Below are 22,741 nucleotides of genomic sequence, written 5' to 3'. Positions count from 1 at the left end.
TAGGCCCTGCTCTTGCTAGGCAACTGCTTTACAACTTATTTATACCCAGCTCTATGCTGGATCTTTATGGTTTTTCTTTGGGGGGGGTGGTTCTGGGGGTTGAATCTAAGGCTTTCAGCAGTGCTACTCAAATAAATGCTTCATCACAGCCGGGTGGTGGTGGCGCACACCTTTAGTCCCAGCACTCGGGAGGCAGAGGCAGGCGGGTCTCTCTCTGAGTTCGAGGTCAGCCTGGTCTACAGACCTAGTTCCAGAACAGGCTTCAAAGCTACACAGAGAAACCCTGTCTTGAAAGAAAAAAAGAAAAAGAAAAAGCTTCACCACTAAACTGTAGTCCCAGGCCTTTATTAATTTGGTGCCTGTGGAAGTGAGAAGTCAGCCTTGGATGTCCTTCCTCAGAAGTCCACTTTTGTTTTTCTTTGAAACAGGTTATCTCATTGGGACGGAGGGCTCCCTGTAGGCTAGGCTGTGGCCAGTGAGCCCCAGGCATCTGCCTCTCTAGGACTTGGATTATGAATGTGTTTAAGTATGAAGCAGGATAAAGAAAAACCATAAAGCTTAGTGCAATCCTTGTTTCCCACCTACAAGCTCTTCTGGGACCACTTCAGAGCTAAAACAGTGGAACCAGACTACAGTGCTACGATGCAGTCCAGCACTTGGAGGCAGAGGCAGGAGGATCAATTCAAGACTATTCTCGGCTACATAATAGCAAGTTCAACGCCAGCTTGGACTACATGAAGATTCTGCCATTTAAATAAAAATAAAAGGCGGAGAGAGCAGTATGCAGAGAGAGCTTCCTCAAAAACACTGATATCCTCGGACTCAGCCCACTCAGTACAAATTTCCCAAGCAGAGAGCAGACGGGGAGGAAATACGTTATACGATGCATGACAGTTAGTCAAGAGGCGGTGGAGCACCCACCCTGGGTGCTGCTAGATGTTGCCCTGTTCCTCAGCCTGAGGGCCTTGCCTTTGCTTGTCTTGGACATTTTTATCTCTCTGGCCTTGCTCTATCTGTAAACTGAAGGAATTAGCTCATGTCTTCTGAGGATCCTGTACTCAAGGATAGCTAAGGTGGGGACCGACCCTTTCACCACGTGGTCTTTTTCATTTTTTTGGACTGGGTCTCCATGTGCCGTCGAAGCTAACTTCAACTCTTCCTGCCTCAGCCTTCCGAGGACTGGAATTACTGGCATGAACCATCACGAGCAACTCTCAAATGATCACTAAATAAAAATCTATGTTGGGCGCGGTGGCGCCGCCTGTAACCCAACACTCCAGGGACTGAGGCTGGAGGATAAGGAGTTGCTATTCTAAAACACAGGATGTTCTTTATGTTTCCACGCAAGGGAGGCTCTGTCTTCACTTGCCACGCGAACACTGGCCGCACTGATATTCGATCCACGCGGGTGGCTGCAAAGCCGCTGCCCTGACGACGCCTGGGGTTCCAGGCTCCGCGCTGTGACGCGCCGCTCGCGGTCCCCGCCCTGCGGCCAGCACCCCACGGAGGCGGGACCTGGGCGGGGCCAGCAGCCGCGGGAACCCCGAGCCCGCCTCCTCGGCCAGCGCTTTGCCGCTCGCCATGGCCCCGGCGCTGCTGCTGGTCCCGGCGGCTCTTGCCTCCTTCATCCTAGCCTTTGGGACCGGAGTGGAGTTCGTGCGTTTCACCTCCCTGCGGCCGCTGCTTGGAGGGACCCCGGAGTCTGGCGGTCCGGGTGAGCCGCACGGATCCAGGGCGAGCTGAAGCGGAGAGGAGGAGCCAGAGCAGCGTGGAGAGGGCGGGGCATGGAAACAAATGACAGGGAAAGGCCGAAGCTGCGAGGCGCCGCAGGGGAGGAAACAGAAGGCTAAATCAGAAACTCCAAGATTAGTCAGTCCTGTGCAGAAACTGGGGAGTGAGGGCGGACAGAGTAAGGGCGGGGCTGGGGGCAGCCTTTTGTGGGGAGAACTAGGGACAGGGAAAGATAAAAAGAGGAAACATTAGAAAACCCCAACAGCGGGCCGTGGTAGCTCACGCCTTTAATCCTAGCATTTGAGAGGTAAAGGCAAGCAGATCTCTGAGTTCAAGCCTGATCTATTGAGTAAGCGTTATGTATGTAGAGAGACCCTGTCTCAGAAAAACAAAAACAAAAGAAAGAAAACCACACCAAAGGTGACTTCTCCAGCCTTGCTTTGTTTGTTTCTGTGTGTGCAGGTACAGCTGAAGGCCAACCTTGAGTGTCCTTCTTCAGGGGCTAGACACCTTTTTGTTTTTAGACAGGGTCTTACTAGGTACCCCCAGCTGGCTTGGAACTCAGACTTCCACCTGCCTCTGCCTCCCAAGTATTTTGGGGACAGAGTCTGTCGCTGAAACCAGAGGCCTACCAACGAGATCAGATGGATCACCTGGAACTGGGGTTATAGACGGTTGTGAGCTGCCATGTGGATGCTGAGAACCAAACTCTGTCCTTTGGAAGAGCAGCAAGTGTTCTTAACTGCCAAGCCATGGCACCAGCCCCTCTGGGCATTCTCCTGTCTCTGCCTCCCCAGCACTGAGATTACCAGCACACACCACCGTGCTGGGCTTTTTGTAGGGGTGCTGAGGATCAAATTCAGGTCCTCATACTTACATAGCACTGAGCCATCTCCCCAACCCACCCACATTTTTTTTTCTTTTTCTTTTTTTTTTTTTTTTTCTCGAGACAAGGTTTCTCTGTGTAGTTTTGGTGCCTGTCCTGGAACTCACTCTGTAGACTAGGCTGGCCTTGAACTCACAGAGATCCGCCTGGCTCTGCCTCCCGAGTGCTGGGATGCCACCACCGCCCAGCCCCCACATTGGTTTTAATGGCCCTACCTGCATTCTCCTAAGAACCTTCTTCCCCAGAAGGAGGCCTAGGGAAGATGGAAGATTGAAGGAACAGGAAATTGAACTGGGCATGGCCTTGACAAGATCTCGAAAGCATCAGGGACACGGCATAGGGCTCCAAAAGAAGATGAGGGAAGGGGATGTTCTAGCCATCTTATCTTTGGTTCCTGTCTTCCCTAACTCCCACAGATGCCCGCCGTGGGTGGTTAGCTGCCTTGCAAGATCGAAGCATTCTTACCTCCCTGGCTTGGGATCTTGGGCTTCTGCTATTGTTTGTGGTGCAGCACAGCCTCATGGCAACCGAGACAGTGAAGGAATGGACATCCCGGTACTTTGGAGTCCTTCAGAGGTCTCTGTATGTGGCATGCACTGCCCTGGCCTTGCAGGTACGAGGCCTTGGCCAAGGGAGACGTGATTCATGGTGTGCTTACACTGGAGGGACAAGATGAGTGTGTAAGGAACCAGAGGATGCTAATCTCAGCTTCCATTCCTCCAGAGCATACACTTCATTCTCTCAGCAAAGTTCTGGTTTTGACATTTCCCAGCACAAGATGAGGCGTCTCACTTGTAGCTTTGTGCTGTCTTGCTTCAAAAAAAAATTTTTGTTGTTGTTGTTGAGACAAGGTTTCTCTGTGTAGCCTGTCCTGGCTGTCCTGGAACTCGCTCTATAGACCATGCTGGCCTCTAACTCAGAGATCTGCCTGCCTCTGCCTCCCGAGTGAGTGCTGGGATTAGAGGCGTGAGCCACCGCCCCAAACCACCTCCCTAGGTCTCAAGAGAAGGTGTCTTCCAGTTAGTCTTCTCATTGGATGTTTGTCTTCGGCGAGTTTGGTGGGTATCCACCAGCCCCCATCCCATCCTCGGCAGAAATGGGTCCCTTCATAGCCTTGGTACCCCATCCAGAACCCTCTACATGGCAAATATTCACTGTTTATACCTGGGGGAAGGAGTTGTAGGTTGCCGTAGGGCGAGGGAAACCACTGGCCTGCCTAGTTTTCATCTTTCCGCAGCTGGTGATGCGGTACTGGGAGACTGTACCCAGAGGCCCAGTGTTGTGGGAGGCTCGGGCTGAACCATGGGCCACCTGGGTGCCCCTCCTCTGCTTTGTGCTCCACGTCGTTTCCTGGCTCCTCATCTTCAGCATCCTTCTGGTCTTTGACTACGCTGAACTCATGGGCCTCAAACAGGTGAGGATCCCACACCCCTGCCTGAGACCTGTGTCTGCAGCTCTCTCCTCTTCCTCCCACACGATTCTGTCCTCTTGGCTTTCTAGTCCCTTGCCTCCTTTCATGATCCCCTTCTTCAGCTTCAAAGGCCAGTGACTATAGGTCTCTGAGCTTGAGGATGATACCTGGACCAGAGACTTAGGTTGGGGTAGAGCCTCAAAAGGGATCCTGGGCCTGATTTCTAATGTGGTGCCAGGAAGAGGACAGAGTCAGCTGAGAAAGAGGGCTTGATTTCTTTCCATGTTGCTCTCTCTCCCAGGTATATTACCATGTCCTGGGGCTGGGCGAGCCTCTGGCTCTGAAGTCTCCTCGGGCTCTGAGGCTCTTTTCCCACCTTCGACACCCAGTATGTGTGGAACTTCTGACGGTGCTGTGGGTGGTTCCCACCCTGGGCACTGACCGCCTCCTCCTGGCTCTCCTCCTTACCCTCTACCTGGGCTTGGCACATGGGCTGGACCAGCAAGATCTCCGCTACCTTCGGTCTCAATTACAAAGAAAACTCCAGCTTCTCTCCAGACCCCAGGATGGGGGAGCAGAGTGAGGAGCTAGCTCAGGTTCTAAGGCCTGTACTCCCTCAAAACAAAAATCCCTTAGCATCCAAGCCGGTTGCTTCAGACTAGAGGCTGTGCCGAAGGGGCTGTCCCTTCCCCTGCTGGAGACCTCAGTTCCAGGGTCCAGGTACCCTACTCTAGAGTTTCAGCCACTGGCCTCCAGGGTCCACTTCTCACCAACCAAGAGTGGGTACAGAACTCATGAATCTCATCTCATCTCTTGGGGCATGACCCACACACACAAGGCTAAGGGTTCTGCCTTGAGCATTCACTCCCTTGGCACTGTTACTGGCTCTGCACCTCAGGGATTCCCTTCCTAGCTTCCACTTCAGGGAGCTATGTCAGGGCCAGTCTGCAAGTTTGCTGGTGGTGCTACTTCTCTTGTGCCGCGGCTGTGCGTTTTCCCCACTCCTGCCTCAATTTCTCCACCTCCTTAGGTCCAGCCCTACAGCTCCTTGGCGTCTCCCATTTTTTTAACTCGGTCTCCTACAGCGGTGTCTCCCGTTTTTAACTCGGGCTGACGCCGGGCTCCCTGCTCTCCCAAAGGATATGCGCTGCAGAAAAATTAAAATTTTCTAATATGGTATCCAGTTGTCTGTCCATGTCTGTCAAGCCGCAGGACCAAGTGTGGGAAGGAAGATGAGGCCAAGTTCTTGTGGCAGCAGCCAAGCACGCTCTGACGACCGCTGGGCTGGGGCCACACCCCATGGGCCCGCCCCAATCTCCCAGTCCTGCTCCCTCCAAATATTACAGTTTCTCCGCGTATAGATCAGGGGACCCGTGGGGGACAGAGTAAGTCTCTGAGAGGGGAGCGAACTCCCAAAGCCATTTGCCTCAGACTCTGGGGCCTGGCAGCCGCCCACACCACCACGGTAACAAAGACTGGCCAGGGAAAGCAAAAGCATGGGGAGGAGCGGCGAGTGATGGGAAGGGCGGGTCTGACTCCAAGCAGCTGCCGCTTCCTCCCCAGGTCCCTCAGGGGGCCTGAGTCACGGGCCGCCGCCCCGGGTCGGCCAGCTGGAGCAATGGGTCTGGACACCCATCTTCTCCAGGGCTGGGAGGGGAAGTGGGTGAGGGCCTCTGGAGACCGACAACCAAGAGTTGTGGACTGCCACTGCAAGAGACGAGTGCCACCACGGAGTCCCACGCGGGAAGGGCAGCGAAGCCCCGCCCTCCGCTGGGCTCCGCCCTGCGCCCCCTTCCCTCGCCCCATTGTCCGTAGACAAAGCGGTCGCCGCCCCCGCCTGGCCCCCGTCTGAGTCTCCGTCCCTCCTCCCAGGCTCCCACTTCCCTCCTCCTCTGCTGCCCTCCCTCCGGATCTCCCTTTGCCTCTCTCCTCCTCTTCCTCTCTCCCGACGCCTGGCTCTACCGCACCTCCTCCTAGGGACCCCCAAGGCGTGTAAGTTGACTGTGGGGCTCCCACTTCAAGGGAAGTGTCTCCCGGCCTCCCTTGGAGTGCCTCCCCTTTGTGCAGAGATTGCCTGTCCGTGCAGTTCCCGCGGGTGCATGGCCCGCTGGGTCAGGGTCCCCTGGGAGCCGGGTCCCCGGTTGGGGACGGTAGAGGCATGATGCGGGTCCTCGGAGCGCCCGGGCCCTGGGGCGTAGCTGGTGGGGAGGCCGGCGAGGCTGACGGGACTGGACGCGGGTGGACGCCAGGGTCCTGGGAATGCGTGGGCAGCACACTCTCCCGGGTACCAAAAGTCCCAGAGGAGGGTATTTCCCCTGACCCGCCTCCTGGGCGGAGTGCGCGGTGGGGTGGGGACCGGACCGAGGGGCGGGGCCGAGCGCGGCCGGGAAGGCAGCCGGGACCTGCGGGCCGGTGCGGAGAGGCGCCCGCGCCCTTGCCCGCTTCCCGCTCTCCCCTTCTCCCCCGACCTCTGCCCTCTGCACCTGCCCCCTGCTTCTGTCCTCACCTTCTCACATCCCCTCCGACCCCTCGCCCCCTCGCCGGCCGGTTCCCGGGTCTTCCTTCCCACTTGTCTCCCCTGGGTACCGGGGAGGCAGCCTCAACTGAACCCGCTCACTTCTCAACCCCAGTCCCCCGTCCTCTCGTTCTCTCCTGCTTTTCCTCCCTTTCTCACATCTTAGGGACTGTCTAGTGCCCACAAACCCCAATCTGGCGCTGCCTCTGCCCGGAATCTCGACTCTTCCTCTCCCATTAACCCCACCCCCATCTTGGCACCCAGCTTTTCTCTTCACTTCTTCTGTTCTTGCCTCTTCTGCTCTCCCTCCCCTCCCGGTTCCCCTCTATCTTCATCCTTAGTTCCACTATCCTCTGTTCTTCTTCGTCTCTTTCCGCATCAATTCCTCCTCCCCCGCCCCCCATTCTCAATCTCCGGGCCCCTCCGAAGACTAGCCTTCCTGTTCCTGTCCCCCAGTGCTCTCTCGTTCCCTTCCAGTGACCATGACCGCTATCCCAGATTGGAAGCTACAGTTGCTAGCCCGGCGGCGGCAGGAGGAGGCGGCGGTTCGTGGCCGTGAGAAAGCGGAACGGGATCGCCTGTCCCAGATGCCAGCCTGGAAGCGGGGAATCCTGGAACGACGCCGAGCCAAGTCAGGCCTGCCTCCTGGAGAGGCGAGCCCTGTGCCTGGGACTGCAGAGGCTGGACCTCCAGACCTAGACGAATCCGCTGTCCTCCTGGAGGCCATTGGACCAGTACATCAGAACCGATTCATCCAACAGGAGCGACAGCGGCAGCAGCAGCAGCGGAATGAAGGGCTCGCTGATAAGAAGCCTGGGCCTCTGGAGGCTCTAGAACGGAGGTCAAGTCCTGGTAATTTAAGAGAGCAGAGCCCCAAGGGAAGAGAGTCAAGAGAAGAGAGGCTGAGTCCCAGAGAGGGCAGAGAGAGGAGGCTGGTGATAGGGGGAGCCCAAGAGTCATGTTCCAGGACTTCGGAGACTCGAGACTGGAGGCAGAGCCCTGCGGAGGCCAGAGACCTGAGTTCCAGACCAGCAGAGGCTCAGAAATGGAGGCTGAGCCCTGGAGAAACTCCAGAGGAGAGTCTGAGGTTAGCAAGTCCTGGAGATCACAGTCCCAAGAGAAAAGAGGTATTAGAAAGCAGACAGAGCCCCGGGGAGTCTGGCGACCAGAAGGCCTGCCTGACAGAGGCCCATAGATGGAATCTTGACCCGAAAGAACCCCAGAAACAGAGCTTGATACAGCTGGAGGCCGCAGAGTGGAAGCTGAACTCAAGAGAAGAGAGAAAAGACTACTTGGAGGAGTGTGGGAGAAAGGAAGAGAAACTGAGTCCAGGGATTGTCCTAGACCAGTCTCCAGTGACAAAGGAGGTTCAAGACACCACCTCTAGAAAAGTGGAGACTGCCAAGCAGAGGCCCAGCCCTGTGGAGGATGGAGACAGGATCTCGAGGCCCACTGAAGGCTGGAAATGGACCCTAAACTCTGGGAAGGCTCGAGAACGGACATCTCAGGACACAGAGACTCGAACTCAGAAGCCAGATGCCCCGGCATCTTCAGAGAAGCACCTGGGGCCTTCTGGTGTGGAGGTTGAAGGGGAGGCTGAGAGAGAGGAGGCGGGGGCTCAGAGCAGGCCTCTGAGAGCCCAGCAGAACCTCTGCGCTGGGCCCTCCCCCCTCCCACCAGAGCAGGCCGGGGCTGGGACGGAAGGCCCCAGACAGCAGGAAGAGGAAGCAGCAGAACTCCGGCCCCCAACGCCAGCCCCTCTGTCTCCCCCACCCCCAGCCCCAACTGCCCCTCAGCCCCCCGGGGATCCCCTCATGAGCCGCCTGTTCTATGGGGTGAAGGCAGGACCGGGGGTGGGGACCCCCCGCCGCAGCGGACACACCTTCACTGTCAACCCACGGAGGTGTGTGCCCCCTGCCAGCCCAGCCCCTGCAGCCACCCCTGCCACAGCTGATGCTGCAGGGCCTGGACCCGGGAAGAAGCGGTACCCAACCGCGGAGGAGATCTTGGTGCTGGGGGGCTACCTCCGTCTCAGCCGCAGCTGCCTGGTCAAGGGGTCCCCTGAAAGACATCACAAACAGGTGAGAAAGCGTAGAAGTCTCCTTCCAGCTGAGTGGATGGCTTTTTTATGTGCCTGTGCGCTTGTCTTCTATTCCTTATTCCTGCCACCCCGCTTCCTCCCGGTGCACACACACCCTTCCTCTGGGCACCCCTCCTGCGCCATTCATTTCGGAGCACGGAGCACGGAGGGCTGTGCCCAGCAGTCAGCTGCTGTGTTGGGGTGTGCCGTTTTCAGGGTGTGTCCAGGCCGGTGCCTTCTCCTTCCCTCATGCTCTCAGCCCCCTCTCCTTTTTTACCCCCTTTTGAGTTTTTGACCCAGCCAAGCCCTTTTGGTAGGAGAGAAGAGATAACCATCTTGCAGCCGTGAGGGCAGGGGTGAAAATGCCCGGGAGGGCAGAGAATGTGGAAGCAAGAAGTTCAGGAAAGTTGGAATGAGGGTCTCAGCCCCAAGAAAAGAGGGAACAGAACTAAACTAAAGGGGACATCCCTGGACGGAGAGGGACGAGTGAGATGGAGCAGAGCTGGCTGAAGAGCCGAGAGAAGGCTTTTAGACCCCCGAGTCATCCTCCCCACCCCCCACCCCCAGGAGAGGCATACAGAGGCCATTTGAAGTGGGTGACCTCGGGGTTGCCTGTCTCCCCCAGCTGGGCAAGTGTTAGACAGTGCCTCCTTCTCTCTGGGGACAAGAAAAGCCTTCTCCTCTTCCAAAATATCCCAGTCCCTTCCCCCATCTTTCCTCCCGGGCTTCCCCTCCCCCATGGAACTGGCTCACCCTTGGTTTTCCCCTGTCCCTCCTACCCTGGCCTCTCCCTCCCCTTGGGGTAGAAAAAGAGAGAAGTTCATTTGCACTGAGCTGAGCAGAGACTGGCCTAGGCACTGTGGGAGTTGGGGGCAGGGGTGGGGCTGAGGCCATCGGAGGGTCAGAGGTTAGACTGGAATGCAGACATGCAAGGAAACACTGGACAGCTTAGCTTCTCCCTCTGGTCCTGGCCCCACGCCTTCCTCCTGTGCACCAGGCAGTTTCCTAAGTGAAAGGTCTCCGGGAAAGACAGCATTACACTCAGACGCCTTGGACCAAAAGGTCCTCCGCCCAACCCACATCTCCCCGGGGCCTGGGAAGCCTGCTCCTGCTTAGTCTATGTAACTGTGTATGTTTGGTGTCAGTGGGAGACCACAAGGACCAAAGATCAGGGTCAAGCTGGGGGATCACGTGATTCCTCCCAGTTCATCTTTCTGTTGTTCTTCACTTATGTACAGAGTATTCATTTTCATTATAGCACTTTTGAGTATGACTTTATTGTCTCACCTCTGTCGCAGCTTCCCTGGAGCTCCAGCCCTCCTGGGGTGGTCCCTGAGAGTGTACCCTGAGCCCTCCGACTCCTATTGGCCCTCCCTTCTCAGGACTTGGCAGATCTCAAGGAAATGCTCCCAGGGCGAAGTGCTCAGAAGAGTCACTTCCTCCGGAGGATGGCTTGTGACTTTGGGGAACGAGCAGAGGGAGGCACAAGGCTTTGTAGCCCGAGCCTAGGAACCATCTGGGGGAAGCCAAGGAGGCTGGTGCAGAGCAGGACCTGGGATGGTGACCATACCTCGGTCACCAAGTAGGAGGGCGGAAGCAGACCTTCCAAACAGGAAGCCTGGTGGGGTGGGGGCCGGAAGGCTGGTGGGACTGAGTGGGAACGCTGGGCCTGGGGGCCTGCCAGCACTGTGCTCAGGATGTGGTGAGAGAATCAGGAAGCGGCCACACTGGGGTGGGGGTGGGGAGGAGGCAGCAGAGTTCCCTAGACGTGACCATCTCCCTCCTCAGCCCTCTGAGTCCACACCCGCACCTCTCAGCCCTCTGTCAGCACAGCCTCAGCGAGGCTGACTGTGCTTCACCCTGCTCTGTCCCAACCATTGCTACGCTCCCTCACCACCCCTCACCCTTCCTAAAGAGTTCCTTTTCAGACTGCTTCATCAAACTTATCCCTGCCATCATGAGGGACATCACCCCTGCTCTGAACCAGGCTGTATGTAGCTGGTGCTTTTCCCCAGCAGCCCTCTCTGGCTAGAGACCTGCCCCTCCTTCCCAGGCCCCCTTGTGACCTTATATAGCTGATGAGAGAGGATCCAGTGAGTCACTTCCCTCCCTGCCTCTCCCCCCCTCCCCATTCGGGTTATGCATTCCTGAGAAGCCCAGTCAGAAGCTGGGGGGAAGTGAGGCAAAAGGGGGTGACACAGAAGTAGATACTGAAGTAGATGGAGTGAATAAAATGAATCCTTTTACAGAACTGATGATAAACTGCAGGGCTAGGGAGGGGAACGTAGGAAAGAAAAGAGAATGGGCTTCTAGAAATTTGGGTAAAGCTGTCAACAACAGAACTGGTGTGGGTCCAAGCTGTCAACAACAGAACTGGTGTGGGTCCCTTTCCAGATACTGGGATGTGAGCTATCTGGAGGCTGTCCCACTCTTCCGTCCACATTCCCTCCTAGCCTCGGTCCTCTGCTGGGGCCTCACCTAATGTCTAGACAGACCCTCACCTTATGCAGTGTGGCAGCTTATAAACGCCTTTCAAGGCAACCGTGTATGTGAGTAGTCAGCACAGTCAGCCTTCTGCAAACCTGATTTCAACCAAGCACAGACCGAAAATATTCAGGCCCTCCAGACTGGTGGCTCAGACTTGTAATGCCATCGGTGGATGTCAAGCTCAAGGCTAGCCTGGGCTGTTCAGTGAGCTCCAGTCTCAGAAATTTAAAAAAAAAAAAAAAAGGACTGGAGAGATGGTGCGGCCACTAAGAGTGCTTGCTGCTCTTGCAGGGAACCTGGATTCAGTTACCAGCACCTACATGGTGGTGCCAGTCCTCCACCCCAGGTCCAGGGGATCTGATGCTCTCTTCTAGCCTTCTCCAGCACTGAATGCACATGGTGCACTTAGATGCAGGCAAAACACTAAACACATAAAATGGGGGGGGGGGGAGTTTCTAAAAAATAACAGTGAACTTGAGAATGGGAGGGCTTGTGTAAGTCATATGCAGAGTACTACACGTTTTTATATAAGGAACTTGAACACTTGGACATCTTGTGTGAAGAAGTCTTACTACAAACTCCCCCAAGATATTAATGGGCTCTGTAGTGGGTTAGAAGGAGGTGAGTACTTATGGAAATATTAGTACAAGGGTGTGTGTGATCGGATCAGGACGTAGAGTAGGCTGCAAATGTGGCAACTCCCAAACAGCATGCCCTGGAGTCGAGGAGCCTTGGGGATATTTAGGGGAAGAGTATCCCAGGCAGAGGGAACAGCACAAAGGCCCAGAGGCAGAAGCGCACCTGGGAGGCTGGAAGCAAATTGCCCTGTTGCCTTTGGTTAAAAGCTCTGGATTGTGTTCAAAGTGAGATGGAATAAGACACCGGCAGGGTTTGGACCCACGGAGTGATACGTACAGTCTTGGGTACCTTGCTTTCCTTAGGTACCAAGGTGTCACATCTGTCGGTCAGCCCCTTGCAGCCACGCTGTAGGTCACATGGAGGCTCTGAGATGTTGGGCCACAGATGCCCCGGGGAGATCACCTGACACCCCCTCCTGTTTGTCTTCCTAAACCTTCTGGCTTGCAGAGCTAATCCCACTGAGCTCCTTAGGAGGACAAAGGGGAGGACAGAAGGACCTGAAGACAGCCTGTTTTTAAGGATTTCTGCCCCTCTGCTCTTTTGCCTGTTTTTGCAAATACCCTCTGGCCTCCTGCCTCTGTTTTTGTGGTACCTGCTGGCCTCCTCTCCATCCCTAACCCAGTGTTTGCCTGGACTTTCTTATCCATCCTTGTCAGATCTCCAGTTGCATATTCCAGAGACTCTTCTGTGTGTTGAGTATCTCTTGGCCCATATTGTCCTTTCCATTGTCTTATCCATTCCCCAGCCAGGGCCTGTAGAATTGGACAGGAGAACAGGTCGGGAAGGGGAAGGGACAGGCTCTCTGGAGCCTGGATTTCCCAGAGAACATAAAAGCCCTGAGGCTATGGAAAACAGGGCACCTTCAGGGACTCCCTTCCCAGCCAGTTTTTTCACTGTTGGGCCAGCCCAGACTTCACCTCCTTTGGAATGCCCCAAAGGGTGCCCAGAGTCCCAGGCCTGGCCATAGCACTTCCTCTATGCACTTTGGTTTCTTTTTAAATCCCTGCCTCACAGCTGTAAAGGGTAGAGATCTGGATCTTACCTTACTTACCCAGACATCCAGTCCTGACCATGGGCAGAGTCTCTGTTTTGGGTTTTGTTTTGTTTTGTTTTGGTGTGTGTTTGGGAGGGCTTACTTTTAAAGACAATGTCTCCCTCTGTAGACCAGGCTGGCCTCAGGCTGGTCTCCTGAGTTCTGAGATTAAAGGACTGTGCCACCATACTCGACCGACTTTTGTTGTTGTTTTTTGAGACAGGGTTTCTCTGTGTAGCCTTGGCTGCCCTGGAACTCCCTTTGTAGACCAGGCTGGCCTTGAACTCACAGAGATCCACCTGGCTCCAGAGTGCTGGGATTAAAGGCGATCGCCACCACCGCCCGGCCTGTTCTTGTTTTTTTGTTTTGTTTTGTTGTTGTTTTGCATTAATTTTGGGGGTGGGACACACTGACACAGCACCCTTTGGAGGTCAGAGGTTGCAAAGATTGAACTAGGAGCATCAGGCCTGGCTGCAAGTACCCTTACCCACTGAGCCATCTCAGTGTCCCAGATCTGGTTTGAGTTTATTTGTTTAAGATTTATTTATTTTTGCCAGGTGATGGTGCCACAACCCTTTAATCCCAGCACTCAGGAGGCAGAGGCAGTCAGATCTCTGAGTTCAAGGCCAGCCTGGTCTACAGAGCGAATTCCAGGACAGCCAGAGCCACACAGAGAAACCCTGTCTCGAAAAACAAAACAAAAAGACTGATTTATTTATTTTTTTTTATTATGTATACAGTGTTCTGCCTGCGTGCCAGATCTCATTACAGATGGTTGTGAGCCACCATGTGGTTGCTGGGAATTGAACTCAGGACCTCTGGAAGGGCAGCCAGTGCTCTTAACCGCTGAGCCATCTCTCCAGCCCCGATTTATTTTTATTTTATGTGTGTGAGTGCTTTGCCTGCCTGAATATATGTGCACTACATGCATGCCTGGAGCCCGTAGAGGGCGTCAGGTCGTGTTTTCTGGAACTACCGTTACAGATGGTTGTGAGAGGCCTGGTGAGGGCTGGGAACCGAACCCAGGTCCTCTTCAAGAACAGCAAGTGCTCTTAACAACCTAGCCATCCCTCTAAGTGTTGTTTTGTTTGATGTCATTTGAAGGAAAAATCAAGCTGTAAAGGAAAGCTGAATCTCTAACTGGATGGAGGGGGGAGTCTTTGGGGCGCCTACGGCCAGCCCCCCTCCATTCGCATCTGCTCTCTGGGCCCTAGAAATGAACTTGGCTCCACTCCCCTCTCTTCCCACCCTCAGCTCAAGATCTCCTTCAGTGAGACTGCCCTGGAGACCACATACCAATACCCTTCCGAGAGCTCGGTACTGGAAGATCTTGGCCCGGAGCCTGAGGCCCCCAGTGCTCCCAGCCCCTTGGCAACCCAGCCTGACGACGACGAGGAGGAGGAAGACGAGGAGTTGCTACTGCAGCCAGGGCTCCAGGGCGGGCTGCGCACCAAGGCCCTAATCGTGGGTAAGCAGCGGCGGCGGCGTGGCTGGCGGAGGGCGCCCCCTGGTGTCCGTAGCGGGGTGCTTTGAAGGGTCTTGGCCCAGGAACTGCTCCTGCAGATGGAGGATTCCTGGAAGCTGAGTGCACATGGAGTCTCCAGATTTCAAAACCAGAGGTCGCTCATTCTCCAGATCTCCAATTTGGTTAAAAATACCCATGGTGGGTCAGGTGGCCTAGAGTATGAATTCCAGCTTGTCTGTTACTTAAGGTGTGATCCCAGATCCATATGGGCTCAGTTTGAATTTATCTTGTGTGGGGTGTGCATGCCCACACTCTAGGAGTCGAATCCAGGGCCTTTAGCATGCTAGGCGAATGCTCTACCACTGTTCAGTATCCCCAGCCTTCATTTTATCGTTTTTTTTTTTTGTTTGTTTGTTTGTTTTCAAGACAGGGTTTCTCTGTGTAACCCTGGCTGTCCTGGAACTCGCTCTGTAGACCAGGCTGCATTTTATCATTCTTTAAAATAGAGTTAATAACTGTGTCCTGGGCTTCGGAGTGTGTAGCTCAGTGATATGATTGGTGCCTAGAGCTGAGCATGTGGCTCATACCTGTAATCCCACCGCTCCGGTGGAAACACAAGAACATCTTGGTCTACACCGTGAGTTCCAGGGCAGCTTGGGCTACACAGATTGAAAGCCTGTCTGAAATCCCAGCACCATGAAAATTTGCTGATAATCACTACCTCCTGCAGTTGTTGAAAGAATTGAGAAGCTTTCTTTGAAGCATCTTGAACTATAGCTAGATACTGAATTATTCCACCTTTGCTGAGATGATTGTGAAATTAAACAAGATGCCTAGTGCACGATCCCAGCTAACTTGGTGACTCCTGTTGCTGGTGACAGGCATGCACCCGACACATTGTGAAGATTTCTCTTACACCAGCCACTCTTCAGTTCTGGGGTGCGTGGGGAGGCTGGTGGCAGAGGCTCTCCCCACTTCTCTCTTGATCGCTTCTTTTCCTGCAGATGAGTCCTGCCGGCGGTGACCATCTTCCGATTTGGGCACATACCTCCCTCCTTCCCATACCTGGAGATCCTGGAGTCTGGATGATTCAGAGCCGACGGACCCTAGCAAGGAGCCTGGCAGGGAAGGGCAATGGGCACATTCCGACTTGCTTTTCTCATCCCATTTCTGGGGCAGAGCCAGTAGCCTAAATTTACCCCTAACCCAAGGTCCCCTGTGGGTGTAGTCACGTGGACTGGAGCATCCTTGGCAAGCTAAGAGTGAGCAATACAGGATTCACCTGGAATTGAGGTAGATGGAGCACCTCCAGCCCCGTGACAGGGTACACTGTCCCCACAGCCTTCTTTGACTTCCCGCCACTCCCGGGGACACTCAGGATTTAAGCACTCCCCTCCCTGGGAGGTCTAGATCCCACTCCATCCACAAGCGTCCTTTTCCTAGGTCACTGCCCCTTTGTTTACAGCTTCCCTCTCGTCTCTTGAACACAGCCTGGTTTACATACCCACCAGCTCCCAGCTCCACCTGCCAGAGTCCCAGGTTTACAAGCTAGGCCTAACTCACAGCCTTCCTGTGGAGTCCTCCACCCTCCATTTGTTATTATTGAGAGTGACCTGGGGAGGTATGTGGCTTTCCTCCACTTTGCTCAGTATTACTGTGCCTCAGTTTCCCCCAAGAGGGCAAGCTGAGGATCCTAACTCTTGAACCCCATGAGAATTATTTAATTCTGCTCCTCCACGTGGTTCACATTGAATTGAATTGCAGTGTGGGGGGATGACGGGAGGCGCGCCTCACCTCTTCCCTTTTGCTCCTTTATCAGAGGCGCGCCTCACCTCTCCCCTTTTGCTCCTTTATCAGTTGCCTGATTTGTTTCATTTTGTAACTTTCTGTAATAAAATGGAGCTCTTTTCAACTCTTGCTGCCTGTTCCTTTTTAAATTTTCCTTTTGTATGAATGAGTGTTTTGCCTGCATGTGTGCCTGTTGTCTGTGGGGGTTCAAGGGCGTCAGACCCCTGGGACCATCTGGGTGCTGGGAATCAACCACGTTCTCTGGAAGAGCAACCCGTGTGCTTAACCATTGACCCGTCTCTCCAGCTCCTTCTTTCCTCTCTTTTTAAATTAATTTATTTATGTGTAACTATGTTTTGTGTGCTTCCAGCTCACTCTGCTCCACCCCACCTTTTTTGAGAGGAGGTCTGGCTAGCTTGGAACTTACTATGTAGAACAGGATGGCTTGGAACTCACAGACATCTTTCTGCCTCTGCTTCCCACGTGCTGGGATTAAAGATTTACACCACCACACCTGGCTTAAAAAAAAAAGAAGTCTTTAAAAAGACAGGACGGGCTGGAGAGACGGCTCAGCAGTTAAGAGCACTTGTTCTTGTTGAGGCCCAAATTTAGTTCCTAACACCCATAGAGTGATACACAACCATGTGTAAATCCAGTTCCAGGGAACCAGACGTTTTTCTGTCCTCACTGGGCACCAGGCACATGTCGTACACAGATATACATGTGATCAAAACATTCATTCACAAAATAAATCATTCGTGTGTGTGTGTGTGTGTGTGTGTGTGTGTCTGTGTGTGTGTGTGTGTCCAGGTGTAGTGACAAACATTTAATTCCAGCACTGGGGAAACAGTCAGGCAGATCCCTGAATTTAAGGCCATCCTGATCTCTAGAATGAGTTCCAGGACAGCCAGGCTACACAGAGAAACCCTGTCTCAACAAATGAATACATATATATCTATATATAGGTGTATATATATAAAGTTATACTATAGAAAATAATAATGGCAAACCAAGCCAATACTACCAAAAACAACAGAAAAGACAGCCTCCCCAAGTTCTTTGGGATCTCGCTTTTGGGATCAGGTGATATTTATTTATTTTTTTGCCGCAATTCACCAAATAGGAACAACTTCAAGCATGCGCTTAGGTTCCTGGACCTGACCAGTTGTAACTTGTGTTGTCTATCACCAATAGAAATATTAATAGCCCGGCGGCGGTGGTGGCGCACTCCTTTAATCCCAGCACTCGGGAGGAAGAGCCAGGTGGATCCAGGCCAGCCTGGTCTACAGAGTGAGTTCCAGGACAGGCACCAAAACTACACAGAGAAACACTGTCTCGAAACAAACAAACAAAAACAAAAAAAGAAGAAAGAAAGAAAGAAAGGAAGGAAGAAATCCCAACAGCAGAGATGAGAATGTCCAAGTTGTGCTTCATTCAGAGTATGCATCTGACAAGGCCGTGGATCAGCACCTAGAAAACTTCCGTCTCCTCTCCAGCCACAGGCTTTAGAGAAAGTGGAAAAGGAAACAGAGACCATTAATTATTCCAGAACAGTCCTGCCTCTCTGGTCAGGTGGTCGGCCACATTTCTGAGACTAGTGACATCTGTGCTTCTCTAGGACACTTTTGGAAATTGAGTTGGGGTCTGGTATCTCCTGTTTCTCCAGGGTCATCTGTGCTAGGAAGGGGTTAACTCACAGTAAATCATTAACTGTAGGTATGTGCTAAACTGTTAATAAAATCCATGTGGGGGCTGGAGAGATGGCTCAGAGGTTAAGAGCACTAACTGCCTTTACAGAGGTCCTGAGTTCAATTCCCAGCAACCACATAGTGGCTCACAACTATCTGTAATGAGATCTGGTGCCCTCTTCTGGTGTGCAGGCGTACATGCAGGCAGAACACTGTATACATAATAACAACAACAAAAAAATAACATCCACGTGAAGACTCCTTTTTACTCCTATTTCAGTTTGAAATAGAATCTACTTGAATTCCCTCCCACCACAAGTTTCTCTGTGTAGTCCTGGCTGTTCTGGAACTCGCTTTGTAGACCAGGCTGGCCTGGAACTCACAGAGATCCCCCTGGCTCTGCCTCCCGAGTGCTGGGATTAAAGGCGTATGCCATCAACTGCCAGCAATCTTTCATCATTTTTGATTGCATATAAATTACATATTTCAGCCAAGTGTTTATAATCCCAACACTTAGAAAGTGGGAGCAGAGGATTTAGGGTTCAAGGAGCACTTGTCGCTCTTGCAGAGGACTCGGTTTCACTCCCAGCGTGATGGCTCACCTGTGACTACGGTTTTAGGAGATCGAATGTCCTCTCCAGGCTTCTGAGTGGTATACATACTTGCAAGTAAAACGTTTCTATATAAATATATATATATATAATATTTATACATAAACCTTTATATATACACAGAACAGCAGAAAGAGGGGCTGGAGAGATGATTCAGTGGCTAAGAGGACCTGATTTTGGTTTCCAGCATCCACATCAGGCAGCTCACAACCAGCAGTTTATAACTCCAGCTCCAGGGAGACACAATATCCCTGATCTAAAAAGCATATTTAAAAAAATCTGAAGATACCGGAACTCCCACCCAACTTACATATTTCTAGTAAGTATCTTTAGATTATTTTTAATATTTTTAACTATGTGTTGTGAGCATGTGCACATTGTGTGTTTGCGTGTGAGTACGTGTGTGAGTGAGTTCAGGTGTCAGTAGAAACCAGAGGTGTGGGATCCCCCTGGAGCTGGAGTTACAAGGTTGTGAGGAACGTAGGTGCTGGGAATCGAACTCGAGTTCTCCGAGCAATCTCTCCAGCATCTTATTATATGTCTTGTTTCCCTAAACCTGATTTGTATTCCTTTATACCAAGCTGTGGAAACCATCTAGTAAGTAGGGCCTGGAGAGAGGGTTTGTGTTGACTGAACGCAGCATCCGCGCACGGACCATCCGGGGGCGACAGAGAGCTTGCACAGAGAGTGTCCCGAAAAAGGCTGCGCGATTTGAACCCGCCCAGCCACCGTTAAGCTCTGGCCGGAAGAGCTCAACTCTTTCCGGGTTTCGCCGTTCTGGAAGACAGTTTAGGGCTACCCAGCCCCGCACTCTGGACTAGTAGTCTCTACGGCAGCCGGTGCGAGGCCGTGGCGCTGCAGACCTCTCCTGGCCCCGCCGCCGTCCTGGCTGTTCCGCAGCTGCGCGCGCGAAGCGGGACGCGTCGCCATGGCGACGCCGGCGGGGCTGGAGCGATGGGTGCAGGAGGAGCTGCACTCGGTGCTGGGGCTGAGCGAGCGGCACGTCGCGCAGTTCCTGATCGGCACGGCGCAGCGCTGCGCCTCGGCAGAGGAGTTTGTGCAGCGCCTGCGCGACACCGAAACTCTGGACCTCGGCGGGCCGGCGCGGGACTTCGCGCTGAGGCTCTGGAGCAAGGTGTGTGCCGCCGGGGCGGTCCTCTCGCAGCTAAGTTAGACGGCTTCACGCACACTCATCTTTTGTTTTGAGACGGAGGGTAGCTGTCTATTCTAGGATAGCCTGGAACTTTCAGTGTAGTCCACAGGCTGGCTTCGAACTTGCTGAGAGCCTCCCATAACAGAGAGGCCTACCACTCTTGGCTTTGCCAAACATCTGTCTTTTGTCCTCTGTTACCTAGGTACTATGCTAGATACTGCTGGGCTTACAGCTCTGTGGAGAGACTTAGGAGAGAGGGATCTGCATACATCTTTAAACCTAGGGCCGAGTTAGTTACAGGACATACTCCAGGGCTGAGGACATATCTCAGTCGGTAGAGTGCTTGTGTAGCAGCATACAGTAAGCCTTGGATTCAATCCCAAGAACTGGGAGAAGCCATTGAGAAGAACAGAGCTATGGGAATTAGCAATTAAGAAACAGGACGGAGGCTGGAAGAGATGGCCCAGCAGTCAAGACTCCTTGTTGCTCTTCTGGAAAACTGAATTCTCAGCAGCCAGGTCTAGTGGCACACAACGACCTGTAATTACAGCTCCAAGGGGATCTGATGCCTCCTTCTGGCCTTTGCCAGATACCTGTACGCATACCCATAAATAAATAAAAAATAAAGAAAATGAGTTGTAGAATGTAAACTACTTGAACTCAGGGCCATTTTTCCCCCCATTGTGGGGCTGGAGAGATGGCTCAAAGATTAAGATCATTGGCTGCTCTTCCAGAGTACCCAGGTTCAATTCCCAACACCCACATGGCAGCTTAACAACTGTCTGTAACTCCAATTCCAGGGGATTCAACACAGACACACAGGAAAGCAAAACAGAATGCACACAAAAATAAGCCAGGTGGTGGTGGTGGTGGTGGTGGTGGTGGTGGTGGTGGTGGTGGTGGTGGTGGTGGTGGTGCACGCCTTTAATCCCAGCACTCAGGAGGCAGATGCAGGAGGATCTCTGTGAGTTCGAGGCCAGCCTGGTCTACAGAGTGAGTTCCAGGACAGGCACCAAAACTACACCGAGAAACCCTGTCTTGAAAACAAACAAACAAAATTTAAAAAAATTCCATTGTATGTGGATGTCCATGTGCGGATGTCAGAGGACAGCCTGTGGGTATTGGTTCTTGCCTTCCACCGTAGGGTAGTTTTCAATAATCATTTGCTAAATGGATTCTTAGAAGGAGGTTCAGAAGCTGAGGCCCCCATTTGCTGAGAACATGGAGCAGAGAATGATGAAGGCTGGTTTAAGAAAACAGCAGATAGCCGGGCGGTGGTGGCGCACGCCTTTAATCTCAGCACTCGGGAGGCAGAGCCAGGTGGATCTCTGTGAGTTCGAGGCCAACCTGGGCTACCAAGTGAGTTCCAGGAGAGGCGCAAAGCTACACCGAGAAACCCTGTCTCAAAAAAACCAAAAAAAAAAAAAAAAAAGAAAGAAAAAAACAGCAGATGAGGATGCTGAAGTCAGGAGCTGCTTGTTTTCTCTTCTGCTGACAGGTACCACGGAAGGCCATGGTAGAAAAGCCAGCTCGGGCAGCTGAGCGGGAGGCCCGAGCCCTGCTGGAGAAGAACCGATCTTATAAGTTGCTGGAAGACAGCGAGAGCAGTGAGGAGGCAGTGGGCAAGGATGGGAGCAGCCTCCAGAAGAAGCGGAGAAGACGGAAACACCTCAGGAAGAAACACCACGAGGAGGAGGAGGAAGAGGAGGAAGAGGTTTCCGAGGCAGGGAAGAGGAAGACAGGGTAAGTCAGAATCGAGGAGAGAGGGAGCCGGAACACCTGGTTGTCTATGGGGATGATAATCTTTTTTGGTACCCCTCTTTGATGCGTTGGGCTGGGTTCAGGGGGAGTAAATCACCTGCGGAGGAGAAGCCAGCCTCAGAGGATGAGTGGGAGCGGACAGAGCGTGAGCGTCTTCAGGACTTGGAGGAACGGGATGCCTTTGCAGAGCGGGTTCGGCAACGGGACAAGGACCGGACCCGGAATGTCCTGGAGCGGTCAGATAAGAAGGTGAGTTGAGGGCTGGAGAGGTGGCTCAGTGGATAAGAACACTTACTATTCTTGCAGAGGACCCTGGTTCAGTTCCCAGCATCCACATGGATAGGGGATCTGATTCCTTCTGACCTCCTTGTACACTAGGCACACATGTGGTGCACACACATGCACACAGGCAAAACACTCATTCATACACAGAAAATAAAATATTTACCAAAAAGCTGAGTTGAAGAACATTGGGCAAATCTGGATTTGGTTGCAGAGCTGTCTCTGGGAAGACAAGGGTTGTCACTAGGGTTCCTGTGTGGGGCAGCAGGGGTCCTGTGGGCTTTCTGCCTAAGGCCCTCACTCTTCACTGGGAAGGGGCAGTAGAGGACATTTATCATTCTGAGTCTGAGGGGCACGGTCATAGATGTTCCTGTCTTTGGCCTTATGACTCTCTTGTGTGGTCTCTTCTTCTAGGCTTATGAAGAGGCTCAGAAACGCCTCAAGATGGCTGAGGAGGACCGGAAAGCCATGGTGAGACCCTGGGTTCAAGAAGCAAGATCCAAAGACAAAAGAAAGACTGATGGAGTGTTTGGCCATAGTGGGAAGGGCTACAGAGGGAGTGTGGTGAAATGTGGGTGGGTGATCAGTCTCCAGAGGACGGGCCTGGCTGACAGGAACCAGCAAAGAATGGACTTAGGTCGCAGAAGGAAGAAGGATACAAACCCCCCGACTGTAGGATCAAGTCACAGTGTTTGTGAGTGGACACTGGGCTTTTCCTGTCCCTGAGACTTGAGGAAACACTAAGCAGCGAGTATCAAAAGGTCTCACTCCTGCCTCTGGGGTTTTTCCACACTCCTCGTAGGGAGCTGTGTTGCTGCTGGGGTAGGATGGGGATTTGACTCTCCCTCCCTGACCCAGGTCCCTGAGCTTCGCAAGAAGTCTCGTCGAGAATACCTGGCAAAGCGGGAGCGGGAGAAGCTGGAGGACCTGGAGGCGGAACTGGCTGATGAGGAGGTCCTGTTTGGGGATGTGGAGCTAAGCCGTCATGAACGCAGGGAGCTCAAGTACAAGCGACGAGTGAGGGACCTGGCCCGGGAGTACCGGGCAGCCGGAGAGCAGGAGAAGCTGGAGGCCACTAATCGCTACCATATGCCCAAGGAGACTCGAGGACAGGTGAGGGGAGCCCTCTTTGCTCATGGTGAGGCAGTGTGGTGGCTGGTCCCTTCCTCTTTTCCTTTCATAGCAGGTAGAAATAATGGCAGGGAGGAGGA

General features: G+C 53.3%; 3 protein-coding genes across 5 annotated transcripts in view; all 3 read left to right on the top strand.

The window, feature by feature from the left end:
• Nucleotides 1-15: 15 nt before the first annotated feature.
• Nrm (nurim) lies at nucleotides 16-5,207 on the top strand. The gene is made up of 4 exons (XM_052744135.1): nucleotides 16-1,714; nucleotides 3,034-3,230; nucleotides 3,855-4,031; nucleotides 4,330-5,207. The coding sequence occupies exons 1-4, from the start codon at nucleotides 1,582-1,584 to the stop codon at nucleotides 4,609-4,611; spliced, it is 789 nt and encodes a 262-aa protein (XP_052600095.1). The 5' UTR covers nucleotides 16-1,581; the 3' UTR covers nucleotides 4,612-5,207.
• A 110-nt stretch (nucleotides 5,208-5,317) lies between these two features.
• Nucleotides 5,318-16,159, top strand: Ppp1r18 (protein phosphatase 1 regulatory subunit 18). 3 transcript variants are annotated; one of them, XM_052744133.1, is made up of 4 exons: nucleotides 5,318-6,020; nucleotides 7,021-8,624; nucleotides 14,037-14,250; nucleotides 15,252-16,159. In XM_052744133.1, exons 2-4 carry the CDS (start codon nucleotides 7,026-7,028, stop codon nucleotides 15,269-15,271), a joined length of 1,833 nt encoding a protein of 610 aa, XP_052600093.1. In that variant the 5' UTR covers nucleotides 5,318-6,020; nucleotides 7,021-7,025; the 3' UTR covers nucleotides 15,272-16,159. The 3 variants fall into 3 exon arrangements, with proteins under 3 accessions (XP_052600093.1, XP_052600094.1, XP_052600092.1); XM_052744134.1 differs by lacking the exon at nucleotides 5,318-6,020 and adding an exon at nucleotides 6,030-6,298 and having other exon boundaries at nucleotides 7,000-8,624; XM_052744132.1 differs by lacking the exon at nucleotides 5,318-6,020 and having other exon boundaries at nucleotides 6,031-8,624.
• A 2,951-nt stretch (nucleotides 16,160-19,110) lies between these two features.
• Nucleotides 19,111-22,741, top strand: part of Dhx16 (DEAH-box helicase 16) — a 13,542-nt gene continuing 9,911 nt past the window's right edge. Inside the window, exons 1-5 of the mRNA XM_052744114.1 lie at nucleotides 19,111-19,469; nucleotides 20,986-21,230; nucleotides 21,332-21,497; nucleotides 21,945-22,001; nucleotides 22,389-22,643. Coding sequence (XP_052600074.1) covers nucleotides 19,263-19,469; nucleotides 20,986-21,230; nucleotides 21,332-21,497; nucleotides 21,945-22,001; nucleotides 22,389-22,643 — 930 coding nt within the window. The 5' untranslated portion in view covers nucleotides 19,111-19,262. The remainder of the gene's footprint in view (nucleotides 19,470-20,985; nucleotides 21,231-21,331; nucleotides 21,498-21,944; nucleotides 22,002-22,388; nucleotides 22,644-22,741) is intronic.

The sequence above is a fragment of the Peromyscus californicus genome, unplaced genomic scaffold (assembly GCF_007827085.1).
Source record: "Peromyscus californicus insignis strain IS unplaced genomic scaffold, ASM782708v3 Scaffold_19__1_contigs__length_69161282, whole genome shotgun sequence".
Taxonomy (NCBI): Eukaryota; Metazoa; Chordata; class Mammalia; order Rodentia; family Cricetidae; genus Peromyscus; species Peromyscus californicus.
Note: the sequence above shows the minus strand (reverse complement) of the source record. Positions and strands in the feature narration are given on the sequence as shown.